Below are 14,954 nucleotides of genomic sequence, written 5' to 3' on the forward strand. Positions count from 1 at the left end.
GTCTTCCACAGTGATACTACAAAGGGCCCTCTTAATTTGTTTTTCTTTGGACCAAAGTTCCCAGAACTCCACAGCCAACATGGCAGTGGCCATTCTGGGTATGGAATTTGGGGAGGTGTAACGCTAAAGAAATACTTTCCCTCACTTCAGTGATGCTGTGTGAAGCTCCTCCTGAGGCATGAGAAAGTCTGAGACCTGGCCTAGCAGCAAACAATGGTATCTGTGGTGACTGTTGGGGATGAAGAGGCTTGGTCATGCAGCTATCCACTCCCATGCTTTCAAATGGTCCTTGCTTTCTTGCTTCAGATATTTGCCAGCTTTAGAGCAATAGGGTTTCTAGGTGTCATGACTACTCTTTTCATACTGCTTCCCCTTGTTGCCTTGCATGAAGCATGAAGGTTGCCACCTCGGGTGCCTGGAAGCCCACTGCAGATTTGAGCAAGATGAACAGAATGTGTTGTTATGTAAAGAGCTAATGCTCCTATTTTCATTTTGTAATCTGTTTGAAGTGGTATTTTTGGATTTCTCCAAAAAGGTAGAACTCCCAGAATATGGAATGATGGGATGTGTAGTCCACGAAATCCAAAAATCCCATCCCTGTCTGTTCCTGTGATTGTTTTCTGCCCTCTTCCTTTTATCTCTCTCAGGTTTATTTCTTCATTTACCTGTACCTGCCCCTTGCCTCCCCATTTGTGTTTCAGGCAGTGTGGGGTGGATTGATAGGGTTAAGAGAATCCAGTCACAGAAGACTTTACCCACAAAGGGATATTTCTCATATATTCTGTGGCATGCTGCAGCTGATATAACTGCATGTGGGAAATGTGGATAATTAGAGTTTCTTAGTGGGATTGTTTTAAATTCATTAGCTTGCCCTTCACTGAAATGTGTAAAGTGGGGGCAGGCAATGTGTAGCTCTGCAGATGCTGCTGGATTACTGCTCAAAGTATTCTTCACTATTAGTTGGATTGGTAAGGATTTGATGGGAGCTGCAATCCAAAACATCTGGAAGGTGTCACCTTAGGGAGGGTTCGGTTAGTGAGCTTCAGGGATGCATTGGCTACAGTTCATTTTGCTCGTGTTCTCATTTTTCCATTGTTTAATTTGTGTTGTCCTGGTTCTTCCACCAGATTTTCAATTTCCCCCTTGTGATCTACACACAAAAAATCTCTGTTCTGTTTTCAAAGTGTAGGCATTTTTATCACTTTTTCAAATGTCCACACTTTCCAACAGACCTATCAACTGAAAAGTATTTTTCTGTGAATTTCCCAAATACTGTAAATGCATTTTCACAGACTTTCAAATGTAAGCATACTTTGGGGAACTGTACTACAGACTTTCTAGCATGTCCTACGGTTTAGTAAATGCAAGTTTGTTTAGTTTGCATTTAGATGTGAAATAAACATCTTTCTTACCCACCCCACCCCCTGATAATATTCAGCTGTCTTTGTAATAATCCTTAAAGCATTCCTATGAAGTAGGTATTATCTGCATACCAGAGATTGAGGAGGAGTTTAAAATCACAAAGGAGAAGCTTCCTCAAGGTCACACAACAAAGCTATGGCAGAACTGAAACTTGAACTGGGCACATTTGAGATTTACAATTTGTGTTCTTACTTAATCTTGTGCTACATTAGCTCTTATTTAACAAAACACTGTAGAAGAGCCAGAGGGCTTTCTCAGCTGTTAGTGAGACTTACCTGGGGGCGGGGGTGAGGATATAGTATAATCTTATCAAGATACTGAGCTAAAAATGGGGCTGTGCTAATTTTGTGTGAGAAGACAGCTTATTATTAAAAAATGTTCATTTTGTTTAGTTTTTTGCCCGACCTTTAAATTAAAGTAATGCCACTACTGACATCATCATCATCATCATCATCATCATCATCATCATCATCATCATCAGTAGTAGTAGTAGTAGTAGTAGTAGTAGTAGTAGTAGTGCGGGAAGGAGTATGTATGTGTGGCTTAATGAAATCCACAGGTGCCATGCCTTACTGACAACAGTGACTGAAACAGTTGTCACAAAAATGTAGGGGACTGTGTCCCTCTGCCATCACTGGTAAAATTGAAAGATCAAATATCTTTATAGAAGGCATGGTGTAGGATCCTAAGCCAGTGGTTCTTAACCTTTGTTACTTGGATGTTTTTGAACTGCAACTCCCAGAAACCCCAGACAGCACAGTTGGTGGTGAAGGCTTCTGGGAGTTGCAGTCCAAAACTCCTGAGTAACCCAAGGTTAAGAACCAGTGTCCTAAGCTACAGGAAACCTGACCAAATATCTCCTCCCTTCCTTATGCACATGCTATTCCTTTGGGGTTGTATTTTTTTATGTATGTATGTATGTATGTATGTATGTATGTATGTATGCATTTATTTATTTATTTATTTATTTATTTATTTATTTATTTATTTATTTATTTATTTTAACACAAATCTGTGACTTTATTTTATTTTACTTTATTGCATTGCATTGCAGTGCATTTAAAATAGATCTACCCTGCCTTTCTCCTTGAAAAGGATTCAAAAGGACAGCACTGGAAGATAATATTTGAAGTTGAAAACAATGAGTATATAATGGTGGTTGACATCATTAAAAGACACCATTTAAAGCTAAGGATGATGAGTAAAGAGGCATCTTGCATAGTTAAAATGCAATATTAAAGTTAGGAACAATGTTTATTTTTTGGGGGGGTTGTATGTATGTATGTGTGTGTGTGTGTGTGTGTGTGTGTGTGTGTGTGTGTGTGTGTGTGTGTGTTGTTTGTTTGTTTGTTTGTTTGTTTGTTTGTTTGTTTGTTAGACTTTTATCCCTCCCTTCTAGACAATGTCTACTCAGGCGGGTCACAATAAAATCATTCATAAAAACAGTTAAAAGAATACATTAATTGTCATCAAAGATGTGGTTATGTGTCTTACTAGCTGGCAAGAATGGTTGGTGGGTACTCAACACAGGTAGGTCCTTTTCTGTAGCTGCATCCCAATTGTTAGATCCCTCTCCGTTTTTTTTAATGGATTCTTTTGTTCTTTCATTCACTCCCATTTGGGGGAAGTATGAGTTTTAATTTGTTTGATTTCATTTAAAACTTGTATGTCACCTTGAGCACGTAGTAGGCAGAGAGGCAATTCCACCACTGCCACCACCACCACCCTGTTTGTGACCTTGCTTTTTCTCCTTCTTTCCTTGTCTTGCAGACAGGACAAGATGGGTCATCTCAGAGACCTACACCCACCCGAATCCCTGTCTCTAAAGGTATGAAAGGCGGGAAGCCTGTAATGACAGCCTCGGGAGCAGGAAATCAGACCAAATTCGAGCCTCGTGCCGAGACTCAGTCTATGAAAATTGAATTGAAGAAGTCTTCAGCCAATAGCTCTCCCTCCCTTGGTGGGGGGAAGGGCTGAGGGCAGTGGCTAAGGGGGTATGTTGTGTAGGTTTTACTGCTACTATGGAAATAAGCCCCTTGTCTGTTTGCACATACTAATTAAGTCTGCTGAAGCTGCCATTTATACTAATACATGCATGTCTTAACTACTGAATGCAATAATTTCCCCCTTTTCTTCTTTCCTCTATGTTGGGTTAAAGTATCATTTTTGAGGTGGGGGGAATGTAGGCCTAGTTCAGCAATTTCTAAAAGGGAAGAGGTGTTTACAATAAGGTTGTCAAATAACTACTCTCCCGACCACATTTTCTTAAAGTCCCATGTACCATTTCTTTGCTGCACACGATCATGTTGGTTTGTGCTTCCAAGGCACTTAAATCAGTAGTTTGCTGGAGAAGTAATAGCAAATGAGCATTGAATTATACTGTAGCTCATTTCAGAAGCCAAACTCTTTGTTCCTCTAGCAGAGAACTGCAGAGCTTAAAACCTGGAGCTTCTGCAGAGCTAGGAGAATTCACTTTTTTGGACTATTAACCCCAGGAATTCTGAGCAAGCATGGCCACAGGAATAGATGAGTGGTGGGTTTGGGGAGTTAAAATCCAAAAAAGTAATGATCACAAGCCCTGTAGGAGAAACACTGGGAATATGTAAACATCTGTTTAAACAGATTATGTAGATATCTAGGAACCATTAAAAAACCAATGGCTTTTGAGTTAGTATCTTTTTTTCCTTCACATTCAAATAGGGCTTCACAGAGAGTTACTTAAATAAATACAACATTTCTCAGTCATATCAGTGAGGTATGCATCAGATAAGCAGTAAACAATCACTGCTACATGTTTTGCATCTTTTGGTCTTAGTAAATTCCTAATGTAAATGGGAGTACATGATACTGGGAGAGAAATCTTGAATAGCAAACATTGCTTAAAGAGAGATGCTCCTGAATACTGTGCATTCAGAATATATCTCAGTTGTAGGCATTACTTAAAAAGAGATGTTATTGAATTCTGTCTATTCAGAATATATATCTCTTGTCTCAGAGCAAGGCAAAACTAGATTTCATGTCTTCTGCCTGTATTAGACTACTTGCAGTGCCCTTGTTTTATTTTTGAAAGCATGTTTTAAGATTGAAATTTGTGTAAATGCAATTATGACTACCCTTGTAATTGTTTTTATCTAATAGAACTACAGCAGTTATGAGCTTTTCCACTGCCAGAAGCTTCCATAGCTGCCCACAACCAGAACCTAAATGCCTGCCTGTAGCAGAAGTAACACAACATGTTAAATAATTACCAGTGCACAGTTTTCTTCCTTTCCCCTTTTTCCTTTCTTCTCTTTTATCTATGTGGCAATTCAGTAACACAATTCTTAATGATTCCTTCCTGGAGGAAAAGTGAACCCTGCAAAGTAGCAATAAAAACATATAATAAGTCAGTGGCATTAAAAAGTGAAGTAGTTAAAGGTGGGTGATTGAATTTGTCCATTAGACAATTATACTGGGCATATGTGCTGCAAAGTACTTTGAAAATAGTGTCAGGTTTACCTACCGTCCACTGTAGGTTAAATACATGTGAAGGAACGAATAGCTGACAAAATGATGCCGTAAAGGACACTTTGGTTTGCCACCCTTCCAGCTCTACAGTTCTAAGATTAGATTAATTTTTCTTAAAAGGCCATGAGTGTTAAAACAGAGATCGTTTTTCTTCAATAGAACATTTATGAGTTGAAGTCTTTGTTGTTTCGATTCCAGCTGCATTAGTCTATTTTGGAAAACACAACAACAAAATGCCTTATGGCACATTTGAACACAGCATAAACTTTTATGGGGCAGGAACCACTTTGTCAGATTTTGTTCTGGCCTACAAATTTTTATGCCATGATAAATGAGAGAGTTGTTTATGTACCACAGGACTCCTTTAATATTTCAATTTATCTCACAGAACTATGACTAAATCAACAGGAAGAAATAAATTAAAGCACTTATGTTACCACACCAGGTTTATTTTATTATGTTTTATTATATTTGTGTTTATTAAAGTTTTCTGGGCGGATTATACAAAGAGTAAAATAAAATGCAATAAAATGTAGTACAATAAAAAAGCTGAGGAAAATATACAAAAACAGATGTAACATTTAAATGCCTTAAAGAAAAGAAAGGTCTTCGCCTGGAGCCAAAAAGATAGGCATGCAGGCGAGAGGAATTCCATGTGGAATGTGGAGGATTCTTGTTGCACAAGAAACGGCTCCCTCTTTCCTAGCCACTTGCCTAGCTTCCTTTTGGGGGCATCATTCATTTCATACTAGAAATTGCAGGACAGAGATTCAAAAAGGTGGTTCCATATTGCTTTTCTGACGTTAAAAAAATTCACCGAAACTTCGGTAGGAAATCAGCAATAGTTGCAGTCCCCATGTTCCATTCTGGCATTGATCAGCAACTGCATTTTTGCTACTTCCTGGGTACAGTATTTCCACAGCTACTTTAGTGATAACTCCATATTCACATGGAGCTGAAAGGTTAATTCACACTGAATGCTTGGTGTGATATAATTTGGAATAATTGTTTATAAAGGAGAAACTGTAAAATTCCAAAGTTAAAATGGACGAATACAGACAAGATCTTGATCCGAGTTAGTAGGTCTTGGTAGCATAAGCATGCCCTTTTCAACCAAACAACTAAACTAGCACCACACTACCTCTGAGAGGAAAGTTGTCCCTGCTGCTCCAGAGATCTAATTGCTGTACCTGTCCATATCTTTAGAATGTGTTTAGAGAAACAATTAACACAACATTAGAGATACTAGACATAGGCTAGCTAATAAGTCCTGCATTAATTTCTCTGAATCTTCGTCTTCTCCAGTTGTGTGCAATAACTCATTTTTCTCTGGCTCAGCTTCCCATTCATTTTGTCCCTCTCTCACAGGAACACCTTCAGCTATTCCATTGTGTTCGCTCTGTTTCCCTCACTGCACCTAGCTCCACAATGCTCCCCTCTTGCTCATTCTGTGGTAAGGCTGTGGTAGAACTAGCTACTCTAGCAGCTACTTCTCTCTCTCTCTCTCTCTCTCTCTCTCTCTCTCTTCAGCCAAGCATGCTAGCTGTATGGAAAGCAGCTGGGCAAATGTTGCTATATGTGGGGATACCCTTCATGGAAGGGCTGAGAGGAATGGCCATGCACACAATCCTTCATCTAGAAAGTGGAGAATAGCTGGCTTCCATCACCATTTCCATACCTCCTTCTGTGTCTAGATCACAATAGAACAGAATGGGACATGCAGCCCCTGAGACATTTTTGTAGTCCCCAAGGCTATACCATAACCCCTCATTAAATGTGTGTGTGTGTGTGTGTGGTTTCCTCTAAAAAAAGTCCCTGTTTCCATTGGATAGAAGGGTGTTCCCTAAGACCTTCCTGCCCCCTCAAAGAAAAACAATGACAATGCCCATCTAGATACTTCCTATTTATATGCTTTCAAGATGGACCAAGTCATCCATTTCTAGGCCCAAGGTACCCATGCCTACCCCGCCTTCATTTTTCATACCCCACAGTAGAGAGTAACAGAAGGATAAAATGTAGGAGCTGGCTTTTACCTACATGGTTAACAAAATGCCCATAATAGCTGAGGTTTATATGGCCTCGCAACACCGTCTAAGGGCAGAACACTGCACATCTTTGGGAGACTCATATAGTAAAGACTAGGCCACCCAACTCCCAGGGTGGGCAGTTCATGCTTCTTCTCACAATAGCGTCTCTGAGGGCAATTCTGAGGTGAACCTAAGAACATGGGGTTTTAGCACAGCACGTTTCTTTGAGGGTGCAGAGGAGAACCGTTAACGTTACATCTATCTCAGTGTACTCTAGGCCCCCTCGACATGTAGCACGGAAGATCTGATCTTAGCTGCCCCACATACTCTTGATATTGTCCCATTATATGGCAAACATTATCTGATATACTTAGTTATTGTATGGTGGTGCTTTGGCATGACCAAAGGAAAAAAAATGCACTGTTTTACTTATACTAGGGAAAAGAAAAGGACTGCAGTCTGGATACTACTGAGGTAGTGGTAAATAGGAATTGAATTTATTTTTCTTTTTTTGGATTACAGATCCAATAATTCCCCATTCTCTGAGTGCTACTTGACTTACACACACCTTACAGACGTCTAAGCTCACCTGGGAGAAAAGGCCTAAACTGGAAGGCCTTGAAGTTTAGCTAAGCCTAGCTCCACTCCTGGTGCAAGTAGAGAGCTTTCTTTCTGAACAGGAACCTTGGGCGGAGCTCGACCCAGCTAAGCCTCAACATTCTGTTCTCCACATCTGGCAAGTCCATCCATTTCAAAATTAAGGATGCTTCTACTGTTTATGTAGCCCCATCCTAGTCTCTGTTTCTTGGTAATGTTCTTGATAGGCTTTTTCTAGTGGTGGACAATGAGTCTAAAGTGCCAGACTGTGACCTCTTTTGAAATGGGGAAATTAATGCTAAGAATACTGAACAACATTTTACTGTGACATCACTAACTACCTCTGGCTGCTGTGGTGGGATGATGCATAGCTTATGTTTATGCTGTGCAAATAGAAGAAAGCTATTCTCTTGTATTCAGTGTGAAGGATTGCAAGATTTCATTCAGAATACACTCCCCCCCACGTTCAAAAAAGGGACAGAACCAAACATACTGTTACAGAATGGTTTAATTCGATGGTGCACAACCAGACATATTCTTTCCGCTTGCTTTTCTTAAACTGGCCTTCTCATTCAAGAGTCTTCTAAAGAAAACTGTATCCTGTGAAAAATGATCATTTGGCCTTGTGCCCTATTCGTAGATGGAAATAAAACACAATTTAATACTCTGTGAATTCTTTTATTTTCTGTTCTTCCAGTTGGGGAGACCAATGTTGCAACTGTTGCTGATAATGTAATGCACAAAAGTAACACAGGGCTCTTGAAAATCTGCTCATACAATGCTTATCTGCTAAAGTACCTCCTTTAACTTAACATGGGTTTGGGGTCTTTTTGATTACAATGTAAGGTCATTATACTTGCATTGTAAAACACTGTAAGCTAACATCCTCCTGTATTTTAACTGGCTTTATGGCACAGGCTACTACAGTAAGGGAGCTGTCAAAGACCTCTTACACGCTTTTATTGCACATTAGCTGCTGAAATTTCTGAGCTTGATTAGAACAGTCATTTGCTGGCAGTGAGATCATCTTTTTGGGCTTATTTTCATTGAGGGCTATGTTTTTCTTTCCCAGATCAACATAATTCCTTTAATCTTGACTGAGCTTTCATAAGACTTTGAGCTAATATTTTGCAATTATGAAAGTTTACTTCATTTTAGAACTATCTTATTACTTCAGCTTTGGGAATTGTAATATAAATGGATATGTATCACGGTCGACTGCTTTTAGTTTGGAATCTATTGACTGGGAGCAGAAAGCCAAATACAAGTGCATTTAGACTTAATTGTGCTGGCATTCTGGAAAAAGCAAACCGTGAAGGACTCTGGTAAGGCTCTTGTTAAAAGACCGTTTTTAACATTATTGAAATATAGATAGCCATGTAATGAAAAGATATATCTCAGAGCATTGGAAAATTATGTTTCTTAAATTTTTTTAAAAGCCCAGCAATATTCTAAGGCAGTGGTTCCCAACCTTGGGTTAACTATCTATTCTTGGATTGCAGTTCGTAGAAACCACAACCAGCTGTGCTGGACAGGGTTTCTGGGAGTTGTAGTCCAAATACACCTGCCTCACCCAAGGTTGGGAACCACTGTTCTAAGGCACTGATTCTTAACCTTGGGTTACTCAGGAGTTTTGGACTGCAACTCCCAGAAGCCTTCACCACCAGCTGTCCTGACTGGGGTTTCTGGGAGTTGCAGTTCAAAAGCATCCGAGTAACAAAGGTTAAGAACCACTGTTCTAAGGCCTTCTTCCAAAAACACACACACACACACACACACACACACACACACACACACACACACACACACACACACACACACACACACACACACACACACACACACACAAACCCCGATAATTGTCTGCAGAAATGCCTGTTGAGAATTTTCAATTTATTGGTGACTTACTGGTCAGTCACCAATCAGTTGGTTTTGAGATTCTCTGCAGAGGTTCTATAAATTGGTTTCATTCTTCTCTTGAAGAAGATCCTAGAACAGGGGTTGTGAGCCTTTGATACTCCAGATGTTTTGGACTACAACTCCCACAGTCCTTTATCCTTGGCAGTACTGGATGGAGATTCTGGGAGGTGAAGTCCAAAATATCTATAAACTTATCACCCTTGCCCTAGAATGTTGCCAAGCTAAAATCTGTTGGGCTTTTAAAGCACACGTTAACTGCATTTTGAGACAAGTCTCCTTTCTATGTGGAGTCTTGTTGGATATTCTCCTGTTTTTACTGACTTCAAATACAGACATTTCAGATCAGAATGTTATGTATTTTTTTGCCGCAGAGTTCTATAAAGTCAGCATCTCCAACAGAAACAAAATGAATCTAAACAAGAAAAAAATGAAAGTAAAATGCTGGCATGTAATTCAGTCCCCGTATCTTGATTGTACTTAGACTTTCTGTACAAACCGTTCAGTATGATGTATAATGGCTGAAATCCCATAGTAAGTCACAACCAGAGTAGGTCCATTGAATCAGTGAGGATTTGGTGAGTAACTCCTCTGTAAATTCCATTAAATCAATGAGCTTAATCTACTTGTGACTTACAACTAGATTTCTACCAATGTTCAGGGTGGAAGTTTTTGCATTTTGTACTTAGATTCTGAACTATTGCAGTGACTAGGGAGGATGAATAGGGCTATAAACCACAGGGTTCTCTTTTCAGCCAACTCTGAAATTGTGATCTCTAAATTTTAGCAGATTATACACCCACCTACCATGTACTACTGTTTGAATCAGGTTAGACTAGTGCCATCTAGTGGCAATATCTTTGCATGCTAGTTTTGCAATTCAAAATCTACAGTAATTGTCTTATCAATGTGATATTTTTTTCAGGCCAGCTTTAAAAAATGGGGGATACAAAATTGTGTGCAAGTAGCCCCTTTCTCGGGCATGGTATTGCAAAAGGCAGGAGGGGAGAGGGATGAGGAAGGAAACAAAAAACAGAGACCAAAACCACACCAGAGCAATCTTTCTGTCCCGATTAGAGATAGGGGTATTTGTATTTGTATACGAATATCCCCACACAGGTGGCATTAATGAGGGTCCAGCCCTGTGGGGCCGGACGGTGCACTCACTGATCAGACGCAGTCATGGATGGCATGATTCTACGAATGGCTCTGCAGCGCGCAATCCGCTCGCTACTAGGTGGCAGGAGGACAAGCCGCACTGCAAGGTCAAAGAGTGGCGAGCAGATCGCGCGCTGCAGCACTGTTAATAGAACCTGGTCTGCGTTCACGGCGGATCAGTGAGTGGACCATCTGACCCCATGGGGCTGGACTCTCATTAATGCAGGGATATTCGTATATGAATACCCCCACCTGTAGTCCCCATCCTGCCTCAGTTATATGACTTGTGGTGTGGCTAATTTAGCCAGCACATATATGAATATGTACCTAACACACATCTGCAGTAAAGGAGTGGGCTGGGGTTGCTTATGTGAAATTACACTAAACTGTATGGACAGTGTGTTATTGAGATTCTGCTGATTGAAATTCTTGCCGGCGTAATAACACAGGATCACACCACCTACACAACACTGCACAAGTAGAGGGCAGTTTTTCTTCATGGAGACACACGCTGGCAATATGTGTGTTGCACAAATAGAACAACAGAAGGGATTTTCCTCTCAGCAAAAGCTGAGTAGGATACTGGCCTGTATTTTCTAAAATTAATTCCAAAACTAATTTTAGAAAGTCTTAAAACTTAGGAAAAAGGAAAACAACACAATGCATCCAGTTGTAATAACTTGGGCGTCTCTGTAAACAACTCTCATGGCTTTTCAGGTTATAGAATCTTTCTTCAGGGAAGTATTAGTACCAAGTGTAGCTACTTGTGAAAGAGAAATAATATGAGAGAATTAAACATTTTTGAAACTTGGGTATACTACACAGCTTCATGGAAAATGGTGACCAATGTTATGTGCATTTGTTCAGATAGATCTCTCCTGTTTAATGAAGTTTACTGATCTGGAACATGCACTTAGGATTTTATGTACTGCTTTATCTGTTTGGATAGTTTAACATCCAATTGAATGTGAAATATTATACATATAGCTGCATTGGGTACTAAATATTTCTATGTGGTGAGTCTGTATAACTCAAAATAGTTGTGAATCTGGAATCATTTGGTATTTTGAAGCAGTAAATTTCTGTCATGCCAACTGCAATTCTGCTGTGTGTCCAGCTTAAAGATGATCAATGTAAGGGAGACCTTAGCTATAAATATGTCATTCATGTATTTTAGTTAGAAGGTGTATTGAAAGAAAACTACTATTCAAAGAACTTCTGCCAGATGGTGCGGGGTATAAATCCAAGAAATAAATAAAAATAAATAAATATATGATTACGAAAAGATAATATTATGAAAACCATCCCCCAAAGGTCAAAACTGTGTATTACCACTGTAAAGCAAAACTATTTTGTATCAATCAATACATTTATTATGGTCATAAGACCTGTTCAACAAATTTACATACATTACAAAAAACACTGAAAGTTTTAAAAAGCAACAAAAGTTACAAAGCATCTTCCAATTAGAAGATCCTTTTCTGTATTGCAGTAAGGAAAAAGTTAACAAATTGAGCAGAAACATAAGAATTCCAGTCTGACAAACAGATAACCACTTACTGTATCAGGATCGCCTTGAAAACTTTGCCAGAGGGGACAAATTAAACCATTCTTTATTTCCTCATAAAACGTACAATATAGAAGGACATAAGACAAACATTCAGGAGCCCCTGCTGTGCGTGAGCTCTGTCCCTCTTGGTGGAGAATTCCTAAAAAACTATCCTGGAGCAATACTAAGGATAGAACATTATATCTTGCAAGCAGAAATGTTCTGTGAGCCTGAGGGGATCTCAGAGCTGTTGAATAAGGGTTGTGACCCACGTGTTGGCAACTCACCATTTGCAATCGGGGAGCAGGTTCTGTTGGCTAGAGCAGTGGTCCCCAACCTTGGGCCCCCAGATGTTCTTGGACTACAACTCCCGGAAGCCTTCACCACCACCTCTGCTGGCCAGGATTTCTGGGAGTTGAAGTCCACGAACATCTGGAGGCCCAAGGTTGGGGACCACTGGGCTAGAGAAAACAACACATGTTGCTCAATATCATATAGTGGCTGGGACAATACTCTAAATGCTTGTTGTCGTCAAAGCATTAGAGTGGAGTCAAGAAGAATAGCCAATGGATCTAATTTTTTGTTGGACCAAAAGTGGCCACTCGCTAGTACAGTATAGGAATCTATTAGCATAAAGTGTGCATAACTGCAATGCTCGGCTAAAAAGTGAGGGAAATATTTTTTAAAATTCTAGGTTGAGGGGACAACCAACATTGTGTGACTGTTCTTCTGTTTGATCCATATGCCCTGCCTGTTTCGTTCCAGTGTGGCCTAAGAGGTCATGGGGAATGGGAAGCCCTCTTGCCCAAAACACTTTGGCTGTGAGCACGAGGAGTTTGCACTGCCCAAAAGGGACAACTAGCAAATGACTTAACATGTGGGCCTGGGCTTCCCATTTACTCTAATGGCCTCTTGCTGCCTTGTGCACTCAGGGAGTGGAATGAAGAAAATGGGTCTCTGCTGGGTCCTATCCCTTGAATGGACTGGGTTATGCCACCCGCCGCCATTACTCATGATGTGATGAGGTCCGAACCTGGGGATACAGCGTCCTCAGTTGCAATCCTGCTTCTAATCTCTTCTTTGGCAATCTTGATATGAATACTTTTGCCCTGCCTTATTTGTTTGAAGTGGCACTTCAAAAGGCCTGTAATGTGCCGAGGCTAGCGATGAGATTAAAGAATTAACAGTATGGGTCCTCATAGCCTTTCATGTTCTCCCATAGTAACGGCTTTTGCTTTGCTGTGTTTTTTTCCTCCTTTAGAGAGTATCGTCATTCATCAGTTACGCATGAACTCAAGATGAGGCACCGTGCCCACTCTAGAGTATAGGCACACACACCTTCTCCATGCCACTTGGTTGGATCACGGCTGAAGCTCTGCCTCTATCACTGTGATCTTCCGTGCTACTGATTAATTATGGAAGGATTTTATTGCTTCCATTGGAATCTGGAATTTTTTTTGTGCCGATTTAATTCTTTGTTAAAAGAAACCATGTGCTGATTTTGTTTAATTAATTGGAAAGAAAGAACCGCCTCTTCTGTGCCAATTTTACTCTTAACTTTATGAAGATTTTGCATCAGCTGGCACATGTTTGATTTTTGTTTTGTGTTTCCTCTGTAATTTATTTTTATAATACACTTTGTAATGCAGTTTTCTGCTTGTTTTTGCCCAGCCTTCTAATTTCTGTCGTCTTTGTGGCACACTCATTTGTAGAATGCACTGTCAAAAATCACGAAAGTGCCAATCTGTATATTTTCTATTGGAGTTTATAAAAATGTTGACCTCAATAATGGCACCTTTTAAAGAAGTGCCACAAAAATTCACAGCCATAATGTGACTGAGATTAATTAACTGCCCAGAAGACTGCTTTCTGAGATAGTATTATAGTTTTTTGCACTGTGCTACAGTTTAATATAAAACTGAATATGAATAAACCAAAGCCTTGAAAACTGTATTAGATTTTAAGAATTGTTTTTTAAAAGTTGTATGCTGATGTTCATTACACTTTGCTCATATAATGTGTGTTTTTACATATATCTGTACCAAAAGGATTCTTTTTATCACATTGTAACAAATAAATTTTCACCAGTGTGCAACCATCATACAGTGTCCAAAGTGTTAAACTACAGTGTTAAACAATTATGTAAAGCGTTATCTAAGTGCCTGTTTATTTCGTTCATCTTAACCTAAAACACTGTGATTCTTTCTCCATCAAAGACTGATCTGACTGAGATATTGGCCAAAACCCTTTGCATTTTTATGTAACGTGTTGCAGCTAATTGTGGCTAACTGAGGAGGTTCCAGGGTGCATCTTGGCTGCACAAACATGTGACCTGGCACATGGTAAAGACAACTCCCAGCATTTTGTCAGGTAGCTGCAGTAAGTTACACAAACCTTAAGCAAACGCCGACAAGCATGTAGCCATCTTTGCAGTTCACTCCTGTTCAGAGTCTGAAACAGAAACGGACAAATGGGATGGAGAAAAAGTCATGAGAAGAGAAGCCATGGTTTGTCTGATTGCTTGCTGTGCACTTTGTGGTTTAAGTAGCAAAACATGGCTTACTGTGTTGTGAGAACACACCCACAATATTATTAACAAACACATATGGAAGACAGGATGGTTCAGGTGCAATAGTGTTAACTAGGTTAACCTATGGAGAGCACAGAACTAAAGTTGTGAGAACAGTGCCAGAAAAGTACTGGGGAGAACATTTGTTATATTTTCTGCAGAGTAATTGGATCTGTCATTAGAACCCACCACCTAGATGACTACCAGC

The 14,954-nt window shown here is 39.8% G+C and overlaps 1 protein-coding gene and 1 long non-coding RNA gene across 14 annotated transcripts in view; one reads left to right on the top strand and one right to left on the bottom strand.

The window, feature by feature from the left end:
• Positions 1-14,278, top strand: part of FILIP1 (filamin A interacting protein 1) — a 99,103-nt gene extending 84,825 nt beyond the window's left edge. For 5 of the 13 annotated variants that reach the window (XM_020785813.3, XM_078385700.1, XM_020785811.3 and 2 more), the window contains 2 exons: positions 3,193-3,416; positions 13,439-14,278. In XM_020785813.3, coding sequence (XP_020641472.3) covers positions 3,193-3,399 — 207 coding nt within the window. In that variant the 3' untranslated portion in view covers positions 3,400-3,416; positions 13,439-14,278. The remainder of the gene's footprint in view (positions 1-3,192; positions 3,417-13,438) is intronic. The other 8 variants (XM_078385712.1, XM_078385706.1, XM_072999570.2 and 5 more) reach the window with 2 other exon arrangements.
• On the bottom strand, positions 4,697-14,628 carry LOC144586824 (uncharacterized). The gene is made up of 2 exons (XR_013541877.1): positions 14,572-14,628; positions 4,697-4,777 (listed from the first exon to the last, which is right to left on the bottom strand). It is a non-coding gene; the product is annotated as an uncharacterized LOC144586824 (long non-coding RNA).
• Positions 14,629-14,954: the final 326 nt, after the last annotated feature.

Source organism: Pogona vitticeps, chromosome 1 (assembly GCF_051106095.1).
Source record: "Pogona vitticeps strain Pit_001003342236 chromosome 1, PviZW2.1, whole genome shotgun sequence".
NCBI classification, from domain to species: Eukaryota; Metazoa; Chordata; class Lepidosauria; order Squamata; family Agamidae; genus Pogona; species Pogona vitticeps.